At 36.5% G+C, this 18,452-nt stretch overlaps 1 protein-coding gene across 1 annotated transcript; it reads right to left on the reverse strand.

Moving 5' to 3' along the window:
• Positions 1–1,561: 1,561 nt before the first annotated feature.
• LOC127239159 (uncharacterized) lies at positions 1,562–4,004 on the reverse strand. Its single transcript, XM_051257192.1, has 5 exons — positions 3,126–4,004; positions 2,932–2,993; positions 2,709–2,838; positions 2,089–2,366; positions 1,562–1,799 (listed from the first exon to the last, which is right to left on the reverse strand). The coding sequence occupies exons 1-5, from the start codon at positions 4,002–4,004 to the stop codon at positions 1,562–1,564; spliced, it is 1,587 nt and encodes a 528-aa protein (XP_051113149.1).
• Between the last annotated feature and the right edge of the window lie 14,448 nt (positions 4,005–18,452).

Genomic DNA, 18,452 nt, shown 5'->3' on the forward strand with positions numbered 1-18,452 from the left:
CAACCAAACCCAATCACCTGGCTGGAGTTGAATTATCTTACGACCTTTGTTTGCTTGCTTGATGTATTGCTCAGCCATCCTTTGGAGTCTTGTACGGACATTATCATGCAATTGCCGCACAAATTCCGCTTTCTTCCTACCATTAAGTTTGATTTGCTCATTGCGAGGCAATGGCATAAGATCAAGAGGTGTCAGTGGGTTAAAGCCATACACAATTTCAAATGGTGAATAATTTGTAGCCCTATGAATGGTACGATTGTAAGCAAACTCAACATGTGGTAAGCATTTTTCCCAAGATTTCATGTGTTCTTGAACTAAGGTACGCAGTAAACTACCTACAGTTCTATTCACGGATTCAGTTTGCCCATCCGTTTGTGGGTGATGTGAAGTTGAAAATAGCAATTTTATGCCTAATTTAGCCGATAAGGTTTTCCAAAAGTAACTTAGAAATCTAGAGTCACGATCAGAAACAATGGTTTTCAGAATACCATGCAATCTAAGAACTTCTTTGAAAAACAAATTTGCTACATGTGAGGCATCAATGGTTTTAGTGCATGGTATAAAATGAGCCATCTTTGAAAATCGATCAACAACCACAAAAATCTAGTCTTTTCCACCCCTACTTCTAGGCAATCCTAAGATGAAATCCATAAAAATATCAACTCAATGGGATTCAGGAATTGGGAGGGGTGTATACAAACCATAAGGTTGAGAAGTTGACTTGGAAGATAAACAAATGGTGCATTTTCGAATAGCCATCTCTACATCAACTTTCATTTTTGGCCAAAAAAAGTGTTCTTTTAACAAGTTCAAGGTCTTTGAAATCCGAAAATGACCCATTAATCCTCCCGAATGTGCCTCAGAAATCAATAAATGCCTTAGTGAACATCTTGGAATGCACAAACGATTTTCACACATTACGTACACATTATGCAAATGATACTTATCGTAAGCATGCTTAAGACACCAGCAAAAATTTCAGAAAAATCCAAATCATTTGCATATAAATCTTTCAAGTAAGAAAATCCTAACAATTTAGATTCAAGGGTAGCAACTAGAGTGTACCTTCGGGAGAGTGCATCGGCTACCACATTATCTTTACCTTTCTTGTACTTGACAATGTACGGGAAGGTATCGATGAAAGAGATCCACCGGATGTGTCTTGGACTCAACTTTTTGTGGGATTTGGTGTGCTTCAAGGACTCGTGGTTGGTATGGACGACAAACTCACGTGGGTGCAAGTAATGTTGCCATGTTTGGAGAGCACGGACCAAGGAATAGAGTTCCTTGTCGTATGTGGAGTAGTTGAGGGCTGCACCATGTAACTTCTCACTAAAGTAGGCCATGGGTCTTTTATCTTGAGTTAGAACAGCTCCAACCCGTACACAAGAAGCATCACATTCAACTTCAAAGAATTTTGAAAAATCGGGTAAAACAAGGATAGGTGCTTGTGTGAGCTTTTGTTTCAATGTATCAAAAGCATCTTGTTGAATACTTCCCATTCAAAATTATCATCCTTTCTCGTGATGGCGGTTAGTGGAGCGGAAATGGTGCTGAAGTTTCACACAAATCGTCGGCAGAAGCTTGCAAGGCCATGGAAGCTCCGAACATCCTTCACGCTCGTCGGTGCCTTTACTTTGCTTTCATCCACACTAATCCCATCTTTTCCTACAATAAAACCAAGGAAGTTGCACTTGTCGACACAAAAATTGCACTTCATGCGGTTAGCAAACAACTTCCCATTTCGAAGAACATCAAGTACATCATTAACATGTTTTGTGTGTGCATCAATAGATTGACTATTAATTAGTATAACATCAAAATACACAACAACAAATTTGTTAATGGAATTCCTCAAAATATGGTTCATCAACCTCATAAAAGTGCTCGGTGCATTTGTGAGTCCAAATGGCATAACAAGCCATTCATATAAACCAAAAGTGGTTTTGAAGGCTGTTTTCCATTCGTCACCTTGATTCATACGAATTTGCTGATATCTACTTTTCAAATCAATTTGGAAAAGATTGTTGAACCACTCAAATTATCTAACATATCATCTAATCGAGGAATTGGGTAACGATATTTTACCGTAATTGCATTGACAACACGACAATCAACGCACATCCTCCATCTTTCTTTGACACCAAAAGTACGGGCACTGCACAAGGACTGAGGCTCTCAAGAACCCATCCTTTGCTCAACAACTCATCAACTTGCTTATTGATTTCCTTTATCTCATCCGGATTGGCTCTATATGCTGGCCGGTTCGGAAGAGCAGATCCCGGGATAAAGTCAATTTGATGCTCAATCCCTTGAATTTGAGGCAACCAACAAGGTACTTCTTCGGGAAACACATCATCAAAATCCTGCAACAAGTTAGCAATGCTAGAGGGAAGAACATTAGTATCTTGATGAGACAAATATAAAGGTTTAGTGAATATTAACAAACAATGTACTCCCTTTTCCAGTTGGTTGATCTCCTTCCTACTAACAAATAAGTTAGTCATCACACTCTCGTGTATAGAAGATCTGTCGGCATTTCCCTTACTCACACCACTCGTGTTTTTGGAATTTGAGTGTTTGGATTTTGAAGAAGAGGGATTGGAAGAGTTTTTGAATAGAAAGCTGCTGAAAAATTTTATGTGGGTCAAAGGTGTTTGAAATGCACTTACTTTTCTTATCATCTTTGCTTACAAGGACTTTCTTACCATTCTTTTGAGCTTTTTCTCGCTTTGTTCCGCACCATATTGTTTGTATAAATACTTTTGATCCTCGTTGACCTCTCTCGGACTCAATGGCTTCAAAGTAATAGGTTTCCCAAGATGGGAGAAAGTGTACCTATTACGATATCCATCATGAAGTACCTTCTTGTCAAATTGCCAAGGACGTCCTAGTAACACATGACAAGCTTGCATCGGGGCTACGTCACACCTCACTTTGTCTTTGTAGCCTTGAATCTCAAACTCCAAATCCACTTTTTTGAGAACGTTGATCTTGCCACAGTTGTTCAATCATTGTAACTTATACGGCTTCGGATGGACAAGGGCTTTCAAAACCAACTTCTTTACTGCAAGGTCACTCATAACATTAGTGCAACTACCTCCATCAATGATCAAGCTACATACCTTTTTTCCCACCTTGCATCTCCCATGGAATAAGTTATCCCGTTGCTCCGTGTCCTCGACACCTTTGGCCAAAGTACTAAGAGGTCGCAAGGTCACCAACGTCAATCCACTATTGGTTATGGATTCATCTTCCTCTGGATTGATCTCTTCGGTCTCCTCCATGTCCTCCTCGAATTCGGATACATAATCTCTGGTGGACGTGATGATCATGGTCCTCTTGTTAGGACATTGATTGGCAAAATGTCCTTGTCCTTGACACTTAAAACAAAATAACTCATGAGTGCGAGTAGTGGATCCATTATTTGGAGAGGATGTCGTACCCTTTGATTGTGACGATGCAGCAACGGCGGATTCCTTCCCTTTGCTTGCTGTTGAGGGAGGTTGCGGCTTTGACATGTTTGTCGGCTGCGGCGTCCTTTGATGTATGTGCACCTTAGTCTTTTTCTTCAATTGTCTCTCCAATTTGATGGCTTGGTGTACCATATTCTCAAAATCCACGTAATGATACATCTCCAAACTATCAGCAATTTCTTGATTAAGCCCATTGAAAAAACGGGCCATAATACGTTCAGGATCGTCGTCAACATCAGCTTGCTTCAGCAACATCTCTAACTCCTTGTGGTATTCATCCACCGTTCTTGATCCTTGCTTCAAACCTTCCAACTTCCGTAGTACCTCATGGTGATGATGTGGCGGCACGAACTTTCTCTGCATGAGTCCTCGCAACTTATTCCAAGTGCCCACGAGAGGCTCTCTCTGTCTACGTCGTGAGAGGTTGGTCTGGTCCCACCATGATAAAGCATAGTCAGAGAACTCCATGACAGCAACACGTAACTTTTGTTGCTCTAAAATTTGTTGCACGGAAAAAATCAACTCCATCTTACGCTCTCATTCTAGAAACGCGTCGGGATAATATTTTCCATTGAATGGCGGAACTTGGAACTTAACAGGTGGTGCAACCTCATCATCATACCTCCTTCGGGGGTTATGCAGTCTCCGTCATGGGAGTTCATCATTGAACTCTTCTTCTTCCTCCTCATAGTCACGCTCGTACCGCCTTGGTTCACGGAGGTTACGTCGGGGAGCTGGTACTTCTCTTCGAAGGGCGTTATTTCTAACTCCCCCATCACGAACACCTTCCTCGTCAATGGCTTCAGAACCATGTGGAGTTCCTTGCCGCTGTTGGTTAAACTCCAACTTATTCATGCGATCATTAAGCACCTCGAGTGTAGAATGGTGTAACTCCTTCACTTGGTTCATCACCAAATTCAAGAGGTTTTGAACATTTACATTTTGAATCCGTGTGTCCTCCTCTTCTGCCATTAGGAAAATTAATATGGAAATATATGTATAGATTAGTTAGAAAATAAGCCCTCACAACTCTCGTGTTTCACTCCTCATGTATTGTACCTCTCCGTCTTGCACAAAGCACAAATTAGATCGGTGTAGTGTTTCCAAAGATGTGACAAAAAAAATCAAGAGAGTGAAAGCAACTACGAAGAACTCGAATGAAATTGAGAAATAAAAAAAGAAAAAAATACTTATGACGGAAAATGCGGAAGCTATAATAGAACAAACAAACAAGTGTGATGCTTTTTTATTAGCACAAGCTTTTGTAATAATTTTTTTTTCGTTTTCCCTTTTTTTTTTTGAAAAGAAGAAAGAATAACACTCGACTGTAGAAACTCGAGCTAACTAGCTCTTATACAAAAATGACGTAACCCGCGTGGGTTTGTATATTTTTCCCAGGTTGAACAAGAATAACCTTAATAGATAACAAATTCAAGAAAGAAAATAGATAAGATAGGGCAGAAATTTGATACCCAACCTAGTAGATTAAGAACCTCAAGAATTTAATCTTAGACCCAAAATCCTAACTATGGAAAAGGAACAAATCGATAGGCTTAATTCCTCCGCAAGAATTTAAAAGACACGAACCAATGGATAATTCCAAAGACCCTATTTGAAAACAATGTGCAAGGAATCACTCACTCACACTTTGAAAGTAAACACAATGAAAAACACAAGTCTTCAAAGGAAGAGAAATATATTATAACCAAAGTTTTTATGAAAATGGATACAAGAACCTATATATAGGCCAAGGAGGGAGGGCAAAGCACTTAATTACAATTAAATTGGCAACACATTCCCATAGAAAACATATCCCAATATACATAATTGCTACATGTTTCCAAAAGCATATTACCAATATCACAATAATGGCAACACAATCCCGAAAGAATATATTTCCAAGATTGTAATTAATGGTAGTACATTCCTAAAAAGTGATGTAAGCAATGATGTCAATGCTATGATATAAGCAATGACACCATCACATGTCTTAAATTATTTTGATTTGTATAACCGTTAAGCTCGGGCCGATAGGTCTCCATGCTTAATCTTTGTTTATATTCTTCATCTCGAGCTCTCGTATTAATCCGGAAAATTGATCTTGAAGTTTACGAGCTCGGCTTCGGGTAATTGGTCCAAGTGCTTCGGAAGGCTTTTGGACGTTCACGTCAGTCTGCCTCTATAAACATTATGGATGAATATAATAAAATAAAACTTACACTTTAGCTTGATCAAGGGACCCCATCTTAAATACAAGTATGGTAACAAATAAACTCGAAAAGCACTAATAAAATAGGCTGACCCCTGAACATTATGAAAATAAAAAAAACACATGGACCATAGGGGCCAACTCCCCTTACACATATACTAATATTTATAAATCACCACGATCATAGATGGAGAATCCTTCAGTAAAAAAAAAAAAAAAAGAGAGAATATAGCTCTCCAATAGCAACAAATTAACCACCAATCAAGCCCTACAAATAACGTTTGACCATACAACTACCTTAAACCCAAATAGACATGTCCTACAACAATATAACCAGATGCTAGATAGAAAAATCTTACATAGGATCCATTTTATGTCCATTTCATGTTGTACAACTACACAAGCAATAGACAACTTATCAAGTGCAAACGAACCTGGTGTAGGGAGCCTTAGCATCACTCATTCGCCAACCACACATTTCTCCAATACTCAGGTGAGCAAACGAACACGTGTCACAATGAGTTTGAAGACAAATGTAATAACATTACGTGAGGGTGAAAACACAAAAAATTGTGTTGCTCTTAACAAATAGGTGTTGTTACCAAAATATCCTTAGTCTCTTCATTATCCGCGTGTTGTCCCTTGGTGTGGGATGCCATCCATATTTCCAGACTATCGGGTTCTTTGCCTTTGGCCTTTATCTGCAAGTACATTTATCTCGGCCTTACTAAAAAAGGTCATCCAAAAAAAAAAAAGAAACGAAAAGCAACAGCATATACATGCAACAAGATTTGTAATGATAAGTTGGAAAATAAAGCAGAGACAGACTCCCTTATAAGGGCAATCTAGTCAACTAGCAGCAAAAGATAGCAATGAATCTATACTACAACAATATATAAACTAGACCTGCATTGAACCAAGTATACACGAAATCAAGCTCAAAACTAGGCCAATTTAATTGCACTACTAGAAAAAGATTGATCTGGCGCGGAAGAAATGGTACAAAAAAACCGCAACTATTATGCCAATTTGGCGTGGCTTGTGTCGCAGTTTCTATCCGGTACAGAATCTCGGTTCCAATGTTCTTAGTAGCGGATGTCCAGACCAAAAATAAAAATTCTTGGCACCACTATTGGAGCCATAAATAAGAAAACCAAAAAAAAAAAAAAAAAAAAAGAGAGAGAGAGAAGAAAGTTGAGGTGCCGAAGGTAGTGCCATAATCTATACCAAAAAATATATATTTTCTTTTTAAAAAAACTTATTGGTGCCGAAAGCAGCACCAAAAAAATAATTAAAAATAATTTTGGCATTAAAAAAAATGGGGAGCTAAGCCTGCTGACTCTAGCAATACATTTGATGCACCCCAGATTGTGTATGCTTGCCACTCTGAGTCTGAAAAAAAAAATCAAATAAGCTCACATATGATAATTAATATATATATATATATGTTTGTGTGTGACCTTGCCATAGAACCATACTTCTATTAAAAATCCACTACAATAAATCCATAAGCAGACAGAGATGATCATAACTATCCATACGCAACGACGGAGCTGTTGAATCGAACTAGACAGTTTTCAATCAAAGGTACACCTATTAGCTCGAATACGCTACTTTGCAACACATTAATCAAAATGAGTGATAAAAAAAATGCTTCACTTGCTACAACAATGTTGTATCTCAAAAAACATCAGTGCAGTTTGATATCTTCATTTTTTCACACATAGTCAAACAAATGGAGAACCTCGATTGTTATATAATACCATCAAACAGATCCTCTAGATTCTCAACATCATTCAGAGCTAAAAGCTACTCAGAAATTCATCATCAGCAATAGAAATAATTTTCAGGTTGTTCCAAGGATAAATTATCCGACCAAAGGAATAATGATTTGAAAATGATAAAATCACAAAACACGCTTCCATAAGTGTGGACATGACTCCCACCTTCTACTCAATGCTGATGAGAATCTCTGATTCATTAGAACTTCACAATGAAGTGAAAACCTACTAGTAAATAACAATTATATTAAACATCGACTGAAATTGAATCCAAGCTTAATTAACAAGTTCTACACCTAAACAACTAAATAAACACAAAACTAACTATAGATTTACAACCATACTAATCTAAATTAATTAATGGAGCAGCCCATCTTAGCCAAGGAAATCCAAGAAACAGAACAACATAAATTATCCTACTGCAACAACAAGGTTAAGGAACTAGACAGAAATTAAACAACCTAAACCAATCTAATCTATCCTACAACAATCAAGACATATATAAACAATCAAGAAGCAAACTTATATATTATCTACATTCAAAGCCAAGAAAAACTTCCCTGATTGCAGAATTTTTCATGGTACAGAATTTTGGAGGGGGCTGAGGGGAGGGGCTGATCTACTAAATCCTCATACTTGCATACCTTTTTGCCTTCGAACAATTGCGGTTGACACTGAGGAGGAGCTACAATTAACAGAGAGAAAAAAAAATCAGCCATAAGGCTATTTAACAGAGAGAAAAAAAAATCAGCACAGGGCTAGACCTAAAGCTAATTGCAACATCAACCAAAGCAAGACACATTTAATTTGTTAGGGCTAGCACAATCTACTCTTAATTGCCAATATATAGTTCAAAGGCATATCAAAAAAATAAATTTATCAACCATTGCAAATTTTCAGCCGCTTTAACTCAGATGCAGCTCCTATCACAATAATGTCATCTAAACCGAAATTTAGGCAAGCTGATGATCATAGAAAGCATGACAAAAAATAGTCATATCAATCAAATTTGATGTAAAGAACCGAATTAATCATAAAATAGTTACATTCAGAATCCAACTACGAGCATCATGCTAAATATATATATATAACTAGAGATCAAACAAGCATATAAGAAATTCAAGAATACAAAGAAAATATACAACACATTTCATACTTCAAGGTGAGACAGGGTGAGATCGGCACAACTCCAATGACTCTTTTATTCCATACATTTACATACACGAATCAATCGCAGAAAATTATAATGTAAGTATATGTTACTTACAGGACCAACTACATTTATGCAGTGTTTAATATTATTCTCCTAGAAGTGACTCAAATGTTAATGCTTAGATTGTCATACACAATCCTCGTCTTAGAGTTTTCTCCACAAATATCCCACATCACACAACCATATAAGTGTGATTGGATCTTGGAATTCAGCTCAACTAACATAATTTTTTCAATTTCCAATTTTAACCTATAACATATTTTTTGCACAAAATCAGAATAACCAAAAGTAGCAATACAACATATAATTAAATAATTTTCAAAACAAGAGATTTGTAACTAGATATCAACAAAGCATTTGTTGCTACTCCAAGGAAGCATAACACAAAAGGAAACAAAATCAAGAACAGGGTAAGAACAACTTATCCTTCTTTCTTTTGCCGGAAAGCTCCTATCGGTGACAATGGTGTCTTCGGTTTTCATCTCCGACATCAATCGGCGACCACGAACGGAACATGCATACAACGGCTGCTCTAGAGAAGAAGAAAAATGAAACAAAGAAGAAGAAGTAAACGAAGAAAGAAAGGAAATGAGGAAGAAGAGGCATAAGAAGAAAACAAAGAAGAGGAGGAGGAAGAAGAACCAATACAAAACGGAAACGAAGAAGAAAAAGTAAGAGGAAGAAGAAGGCGAGCGGCGGCTAGGGTTTGATGTTTATATTAGGTTTGGTTTTATTTTATTTTTATCTTTAATTTAAATTATTATATATTAATAGAAAAATAATCAATAATTAGAAGAAATTGAAGATATTTTAATTATTTCTATGAATTAATTAATAATTTGCAATGAAAATATAAATCATAATAAATTAATTAGTTTCCGTTATAAAATTAAATTTTGTAGTTAAATAATAAATTTAAAATAATTGTATATAATTATTTTTTATAATTATAATATTAAAATTTTTGTTACCAATTGAATTTGCAAAAAAATATATATATATTACAACATTTTACCTTATATGTAATTGCTACTGATATATTATCAAAATAAATAATTTTTTTAATTTGAAAATAATTTTTTATTGATTTTTTTTATTTAAATTGAAAATTTTAATATTAACTTATTTGTTATGGCTTGAAATACATAACAAATAGGTATATGATAACATCTCGTCCAAAATGTGTAATTGTTACGAATAAATTACCGAAATAAATAAGTTTTTTTTAAAATTTTAAAATAATTCTATACAGATGTTATATATATACAAAAATTTTCAACACTTAAATATTTGTTACGGTTTGAATTGCGTAATAAATTTATATATGACGAAATCCCGTCGAAAATGTATTTATTACGGATAAATTATCGAAAAAAATACAAAGAAAAGGTTGACCAACCATTAAACTTTTTATTCCGATAAATTTCATAACAAAAGCAACTTTTTGTAGCTGACTTATTTTGACGGAAAAAATACTCGCTACAAAAAGTCAATTTTTTGGTAGTGAATCATGCATGTATAAGATAAAGAAAATAGTATCCACTTTCTTTATTCTTAATAATCCGAAACAGCTAACAGTTAAAATTATTCGAATTAGATAAACTCTTGATTATTAGCAATAGATTCAAACAGTTAGCTATATGTTGGATAAATAATTTGGATTGAAAGAAAATACGAAGAAATCAAATTTCGCAGGGTATACACGATCTTGGATATACTTTAGTCGCGTAGATTTGAGTTCCTTATATGATATTCCGACCCTATTAACGCCTCGGGTTACACGAAATTCGTACGATGATAAAACAAAGCCAACACTCGAATTTTAGGCAAAAAATCGAGCAAGTAAAAGGTTGGGAGATTATTTGTGCACACAGATTAATTCTACACACAAGAATCTGCATAATCTTTTATTCTGTCAGATGATAAGTTTTATATAATAAATATTGAAGTGTAAAGATGCACCTTTCAGTTTAAATGCCAAAAGTTGCCAATTGAAAAATTGCAGCTTTTAATTTCAAATCTAAGAGATTAATTTAATCTGAATCATGAGAGTTTTATTCAGAAATTAATTTAATTTAATTCCTACTTTTGAAGATAATAATTTTCAAAATATATCACAATATTTAGAAAATACGTGATTTTTCATACTACAGTATATAACCCTCTTTTAGTCGTGGGCGTGACTAAACCATCAATCCACATACAAAAATATATAATTATTAAACACTTCGTTCAATGTTGTATAGGCATTTTCGAGCGCGCACCCCACGCGACCCTTCCCAAGAATAGCTATATACGACATTCCTTATCTTCGAATAAGTCCAATAACAACAAAATAACCAACAATCCTCCCCCATTTTGTCGTTATCCATGATTTATTCTCAAACTTTTCAACATACATAACAAGCTAATGCATAAATGAAAATATAATAACGATTGAATTTTCATCTTAGTACATTACACATTTCAAGTATTCAAGAATCTAGGTGTCCCAAGGATTGAACCTATCAACTCATACTGAATACATGAAGATAATGTACACAAAAGCTTCATTTTCCCAACAATCTACACTTGACACTTTGCAAGCCATGTGTCCCAATCCATTCACGAACATATCAAAAGCCAAGTCCGTAGCATTTCTTGAAGCGGCAAAACTTCATGTTCGTATAGGTAATTCCTTTAGTCTCGCCCTTGCACGACAAATTTCAAAGAAATTATTAAGAGGCTAAACCTCAACCTAACTTTCTTGCATGTCCGAACACACTCTTTGGGATGAATAAATCACGTGTGTTCCAATCCTCTAAACGTGAGCTTTCCACGTTGAATTAAGCTCCCAGCATCACTAGGAGGGAATTGAGTGTCTCATGCTAAGACAATTTAATGGACTTTAACCATCCCGATAACATATTGTATGTCAGTTTCTTGGCCAATGGATATGAGTAATTCCACTCTATACAATTCGACATACAAAGCTTCGGCTTCATGATAACTCAAACATCGCTAACATTATACAAATGATAAACAACAGTCTCACGCCTAATCGCGATTTGCCATCCTCATGCGCCATCAAAATATTACTTTCAATTTTGTGCACAAATAATAATCCCAATCATTATTATTATTGTCAAAGCATTTGACGTATACCACATTTAATTGTAGTAAAGATATATTTGATGATTCTTAAAGTGTGCCCAAGTGATTATCAAATAATCACTAATGTCCAATTCTCGTAAAAGAATTGCGAACCAACCTTTCACAAATTAATTTATACAAAATTAATTTTAACGACACCATAATTGTCATACCATATCTTTTGCAAACACATCAATTAATTTAGTCAAATAATTACATAACAATTTAGTAAAACAACTATAGGTTTAATTTATAATATTCATACATACATCTATATATATGTATAATATTGAACCGTTGGAATTTTAATTCCATAGTCGAAGGATATTGCATCCTTTTGCCAATATTGATCAATAATTCTCATGTAAATTTTAATTGGAGAATTATATCCATCTTCCCGTATCCTTCATACAGAAACTTGGAAGAAATAAGCCTTTTAATCATGTTCCCTTCCATGGTGTTTTTGTTTTTTTTTTTTACAAACCGCCACAATCAAATACAACGCAGTCTCCCAATTCCATACAGGAATTTCTGGATTACGATGCTCTATGCCGCTGTTTTATTGCTTCCAATCAGCCCCGCCATGGGCTGCACCAAATTTTCGATGATTCGAAAATCGTTTTACAATGCAGACATGCTGGAATGCCAACTGCCCTGCCCCAACCGAATAAAAAGATTGTCTGCATTCTTTTCGGCATGCAAATTTTTATTTTCTTAATAGAAATTTTGAGTGCAGACGAATTTATTCTCAAAATCAATTCTAACAAATTGGTCGCTGAAATAATAAATTCCAATATCCTCAAATTTGGACATCTTTCCAAATTTAATTTTTATACCTGCCAAAGTATCGCATCCAAGATTTTTTGAAAATATCATATAAGATTGTTGGATAAATAATCTGGATTGAAAGAAAAAACGAAGAAATCGAATTTCGCAGGGTATACACGATCTTGAATATACTTTGAGTCGTGTCGGTTCCCTTTCCTTATACGATATTTCGACCCTATTAACGCCTCGGGTTACATGAAATTCATACGAGGATAAAAAAAACCAACACTCATTTTAGGCGAAAAATCGAGCAAGTAAAAGGTTGGGAGATTATTTGTGCACGCAAATTAATTCTACAGATAAGTTTTATTTAATAAATATTGAGTGTGTATTCAAAGAAAAGATGCACCTTTCAGTTTAAATGCCAAAAGTTGCCAATTGAAAAATTGCAACTTTTAATTTCAAATATAAGAGATTAATTTAATCTGAATCACGAGAGTTTTATTCAGAAATTAATTTAATTTAATTCCTACTTTTTAAAATAATAATTTTCAAAATATATCACAGTATTTAGAAAATAAGTTATTTTTCATACTATATATAACTCTCGTATAGTCGTGGGCATGACTAAACCATCAATCCACATAAAAAACATATAATTATTTAACACTTCGTTGAATGTCGTATAGGCATTTTAGAGCGCGCATCCACGCGACCCTTCCCGAGAATAGCTGGATACGACATTCCTTATCTTCGAATAAATCCAATAATAACAAAATAATCAACACTATATCATATCCGAATCCAATTACACTTATGGAATTGGTTAGCTGTTAAAATTCAAACCCTAATTCTGAGCGCGCCATGTCTATAAATACTCGTAATTCCCAAACCCGGATTCTTATTCTTTCATTCTTCATTCGGTAATTCTTTCACAGCTTTCAGTTTTAGTTTCTGCATTCATTCTTTGTTTCTTTCTATCAATCCATCGACTCGATCATGGATAGTGTTGAAGAAATTAAAGAAGCTGTGAATGGAGCCAGACAGCCATCGGCACCTGCAGCAGATTCTTTTAGCAAAGAAGAATTGGAAGTTGTTGAATGCTTGGAGAAATGGCCAACTATATCATTAAGGCAATGATGTCCTCCACTGAGATGGTCGATTATGCCCCCAATAACATCGACAAGAACAAGAAGAAGAGGAAGCTTAGTAATAGGAATTATCATGAGGTTTTGATTATGAGGAGAGAGCTGAGCGAAACCGACTTGGAGAAACACCAACAACGGCTGTCGATGCCATGTAGAGAGGTCAATGCTGGTTTCGAAGAATTCCTAAGCACTGAGGAGAGGCGGATGCTGGCGAATAATGAGCTTTTGAGGATCCAAGTGGTGGATCTTGAGGGGAGAAGATACGAGACGAGCATGAACAAGACAAAGTCGGGAGCCAACACTTACACCATAGGGAAGCCATGGTACCAAATTTCCCAAGACAATGGCGTCAAAAGCAACATGATTCTTGAGTTCTTGGCTAGGAGTGGAGACGGCAATCGCCTCGCCGTCCGTCTCCAAAGAGTTGCTCATTAACATCGTCGTCGTTTTTGTCGCCATCAGAATGTAGAGTCTTACAAAGTTAGTAGTTTGTAGTTTGCAAGGGTGGGAATTCATCGTGTCTCTTTTTTTGTTGGAAATTGAGGGGCCAATCGAATAAGAAGTCGCACGCTCCGAGTCATTTGCACAGAGGAACGGTAAAACATTCGACGTAAACACAACTTTACAACGTAGTTTTCTCACGATTATAACGACAGTGTATGTACGTGCCCAAATCGATGACTGAATAAGTACAGAAATATCAACAACATACAAAGTTTATTTTACCAGTTTGGTTTTCCATCCTACGTCTAGGGATTCCAATTAAGGAGTCTTAACTAAACCAAATACTTGATTTACACCATATAAGATTCCATACAAAACTATCCAACCTATATTCTACTAAAACTTCATTTAGTTTTAACGAACTCTCGTGGACTGACTATTACTAAGCCGTATCAACTTCATCAAACCAGCGGTCAAGCTAAGAATAAGGTTGCATACAAGATGGTTATCTCATTCGGCTTCGACTCCAAGAATCCTTTTCTCAACTCTTCAATCCTTCGTGGATAAGTCTCTCAACACTCTAACAGGTGGAGAAGATGACACACTCAGAGTTCTGGTCATACATCGAAAACATACATACATGCATACAAAAACACATACACTCCACAATAGGACAAAGTTGACTATTGCAATTTTATGACATTTGATATAAGGTAATAAATGCCATGACGAATGTTTCCACTGTCATGTCCTGCGTCTTTCTTCATGAGACAATGTCATTTGTCTCAAGGAATTGAATACTCGACAGGTTTGACTCTTTCAAACTTGCTTCCTCGGCCATGGCATAAGACTGCCAAATCTGTGTTATAGATTATCTGCCATAGGTAGTAAAATGCTTGTTTATTGTCAAAAATAGCAAAAAGAATTTTAAGATTTTTGCTTGTACCAACATTTTTAAATTATGATTTGATTTCTTAGATTACATTTACTCTATCCGGCTTTCTATCCTCACAAAATTTATTTAGTTGAACTATTAAAATTATATTTTAGGTATTTCTGGGGATTTATTAATCAATTTTAGTTCTATTCGATTATTTTGTTTGAATAAATGCACCATAGATTTTTGTAATCAACATATTAAATTATATATTTATTTTGATTTTATTATATATTAATCACTCGAAAATTAAGATTTATTATCGATCTTTATTGAATTTCATGTAATTATAATGTTTTGGGCTTCTTCCCTTATAAGAATAACATTAAAAGAAGGCCAATCTGACCACCAAGAAGCATCAGCAACATTATCCATATATCAAGTCATCCATACATTGAGTCCTTTCAGCTATAATGTTTCCTTATAGGCCTCAATACTACCGATTTATATATTCAAGTTCAGACAATGCAACAATATATAATTTCCAACTAATGAATGAACCATAAATAAATATTACTATCATAATTATATTTTTGATTTGTAAAAAAAAAAAAAAAATTTAAAAAGGAAAGACAACTATACTACTCATGAATTGACCCATTTTACTCTTTTCTTAACGGGCTGATAAAGTAGAGGCCAATCCCAGGTTCAACTCAATCCATCTTCACAATTCTATATATACAACAACAATGACAACTAGCAGCATGAATGATACAAACAATTAGCACAACGGAAACCAGCAGATTTGTTTAATTGAACAGCATGAATGGCAACTAGCAGCATGAATGATACAAAAAGAAAAAGACAATCAAGAAAAAAATGAAGAAGGATAACGGTCATCAAGAAGAGTCATCTGACGGAAAGGCTATCAAACGCAAGCAGAACGCCGGCTGCGATGAAGACGGCCATGGTTTCCGGACCAAGCGACTTACACAGAATATTCCCCAATCATATTCTGATCCCTCAATTGGTCCCGCCGGAGATGTAAGTACTTATGTTCAAGCCATAAGAGAAAACAACCCGACCTTGATGATGAATAATGATAATAATAACAGGGGTTTTTTCATGAAGAAGAGGAAGCTGGCCAATACCGACTTGAAATGCCAACGGCTGACACTGCCGTTCCAAAAAGTGAATGATGGTTTCGAGAATTTCGGATGACAAGTTTGCGAACATACAAGTGGTTGATCTTCAGGGGAGAACTATGATATGAGTCGACCATGAGTAAGATTTATTCGGGATAGGAAAAACCTTTTGCCTATGCCATAAGGAAGCCATGGTACGAAATTGCCCAAAACAATGGCTTCACAGCCGAGATGACGCTCATCATCAATCTTGAAAGAGGTGACGACAAGTAACATTGTCGCTGTTTAAAGTTTGAGTCTTAGAAATGAATCTGGAAATTTAGCAGCTGTACGCGGACAAGTCTTGAAATATTGCATGAATTCGATCATGTCTCTGTTTTTTTGAATCACTAATTAATTGGAAATAAATTCTAGATCCTGTTCTTGTCGTCGTCTTCATCCTGTTAGTTGCATTAGTATTCTGCTCTTGGTATATCTTTTTGTAATTTTTCATATGTGTTATTTTACACACACTCCACAGGAATTCAATCGCAGCATGTCAGTGACTTATAAAAAGTGAGTTTCTTCTGATTTGTCAATACAAGAGTTAGTTTGCATCTTAACATATATATAAGGAAAAAAATTTGCTGGAGTTAATTTGCATCTTAACATATTGTTACGTATGAAATTTAGAAGTAGGTTAAAAAGCCCAAGGTAAAAGAAAAATGGGCCTGGCAATAGAGTTGATTGAACTGGCTGAGGGACACCGTGAGGAAATCAAGGAAAATAGGTTTATTTCTAAGGAAAATACAGGATGGAAAGACCTCAGGTCGGAAAGTCCGCAGGTCGGGAGGTCCTCAAGACGGAAAGTCCTCAGGACGGAAAGACCTTAGGTCGGAAGGTCCGCAGGTCGGGAGGTCCTCAAGACGGAAAGTCCTCAGGATGGAAAGACCTCAGGTCGGAAGGTCCGCAGGTCGGGAGGTCCTCAAGACGGAAAGTCCTCAGGACGGAAAGACCTCAGGTCGGAAGGTCCGCAGGTCGGGAGGTCCTCAAGACGGAAAGTCCTCAGGACGGAAAGACCTCAGGTCGGAAGGTCCGCAGGTCGGGAGGTCCTCAAGACGGAAAGTCCTCAGGACGGAAAGACATTAGGTCGGAAGGTCCGCAGGTCGGGAGGTCCTCAAGACGGAAAGACCTCAGGTCGGAAGGTCTTCAGGTCGGGAGGTCCTCAAGACAGAAATTCCTCAGGACGGAAAGACATCAGGTCGGAAGGTCCTTAGGTCGGGAGGTCCTCAAGACGGAAAGTCATCGGGACGGGAAGTCCGCAAGTCGGAAAGTCCTCAGGTCGGACAGGTTGGGAGGTTCTCAGGTCGGGACTCTGCGGCAGGACCAACAAGTCGGATGGTCTGTTAGTCAGGAGGTCTGTAGCTGAACCAAACAAGTCAGATGGTTTGCAAGTCGGGAGGATTGGCAGTCGGGCCAAAAGGGCGGAAGGTATGTGGTCGGCTCAAAGAGTGAAATATAGTGACAATTTTGGTCCGCTGAGGACACGTGTCAGCAGGATAAGGGTTGGAAGACGGTTGGAAATGAGACGTTGTAACCGTTCGGGTGACGGTTTTCAGTACAGTTTCCCAAAGAATATTTAAGGATTTGGATCATCATTTGGCAAGGGATCTTCAATCAACTTCAACAAAGCAAAGTCAGATTTGGGGATCACCACTTTAAATTTCAGTCTTTTATTTTCCAGTTTATTTTCTGTACCATACAGTGTTTAGAGATTCCTAATCTCAGGCACTAATTAATCAAGTTTAAGGATATTTTCTATATCTTTGAATTTTACTTTATTTTTGTTGAAAAAATACATCAACAAATTGGCGACCACAGTGGGAGCAAGACAAAATTGCTCAGTCCAATTCCGGCGATAATTTCATACGTCTTAGATCCGGCCGTATCATCGGAAGGGTCCATATGGCAGGTTCACAACCTCAATCATCTTCGGCACCGGCGGGAGAATCTGTTCCACCACCTATTGTGCCAAATGCCGGGGAAATCCCACAACCACCAACTGATTGGAGGTCTTATGTTCAACAAATGAACAACCAGCAAACTTTGGTTATGCAGAATATGTTGCGTGAGCAACAAACGAACATGTTACGTGAACAACAAAATCTAATACAGAACATGTTGGATCAAGCACTGTCAAGGGTTAGTCTTCAACCCACCCAAACTCCACCAGGAGTATCACCATCCAGACTACAGGCAAATTTCGCAGGGCCATCCTTC

This window comes from Andrographis paniculata, unplaced genomic scaffold (assembly GCF_009805555.1).
Source record: "Andrographis paniculata isolate CXL003 unplaced genomic scaffold, ASM980555v1 Contig77END, whole genome shotgun sequence".
Classification (NCBI taxonomy): Eukaryota; Viridiplantae; Streptophyta; class Magnoliopsida; order Lamiales; family Acanthaceae; genus Andrographis; species Andrographis paniculata.

Coding starts and splice junctions, on each gene's coding strand:
- LOC127239159 (XM_051257192.1), bottom strand. CDS start 4,004: ATGGAGTTGATTTTTTCCGTGCAACAAATTTTAGAGCAACAAAAGTTA. Junction 2,994..3,125: donor GATGCAAGGTGGGAAAAAAG/GTATGTAGCTTG, acceptor AACTGTGGCAAG/ATCAACGTTCTCAAAAAAGT. Junction 2,839..2,931: donor GGCTACAAAGACAAAGTGAG/GTGTGACGTAGC, acceptor ATATCGTAATAG/GTACACTTTCTCCCATCTTG.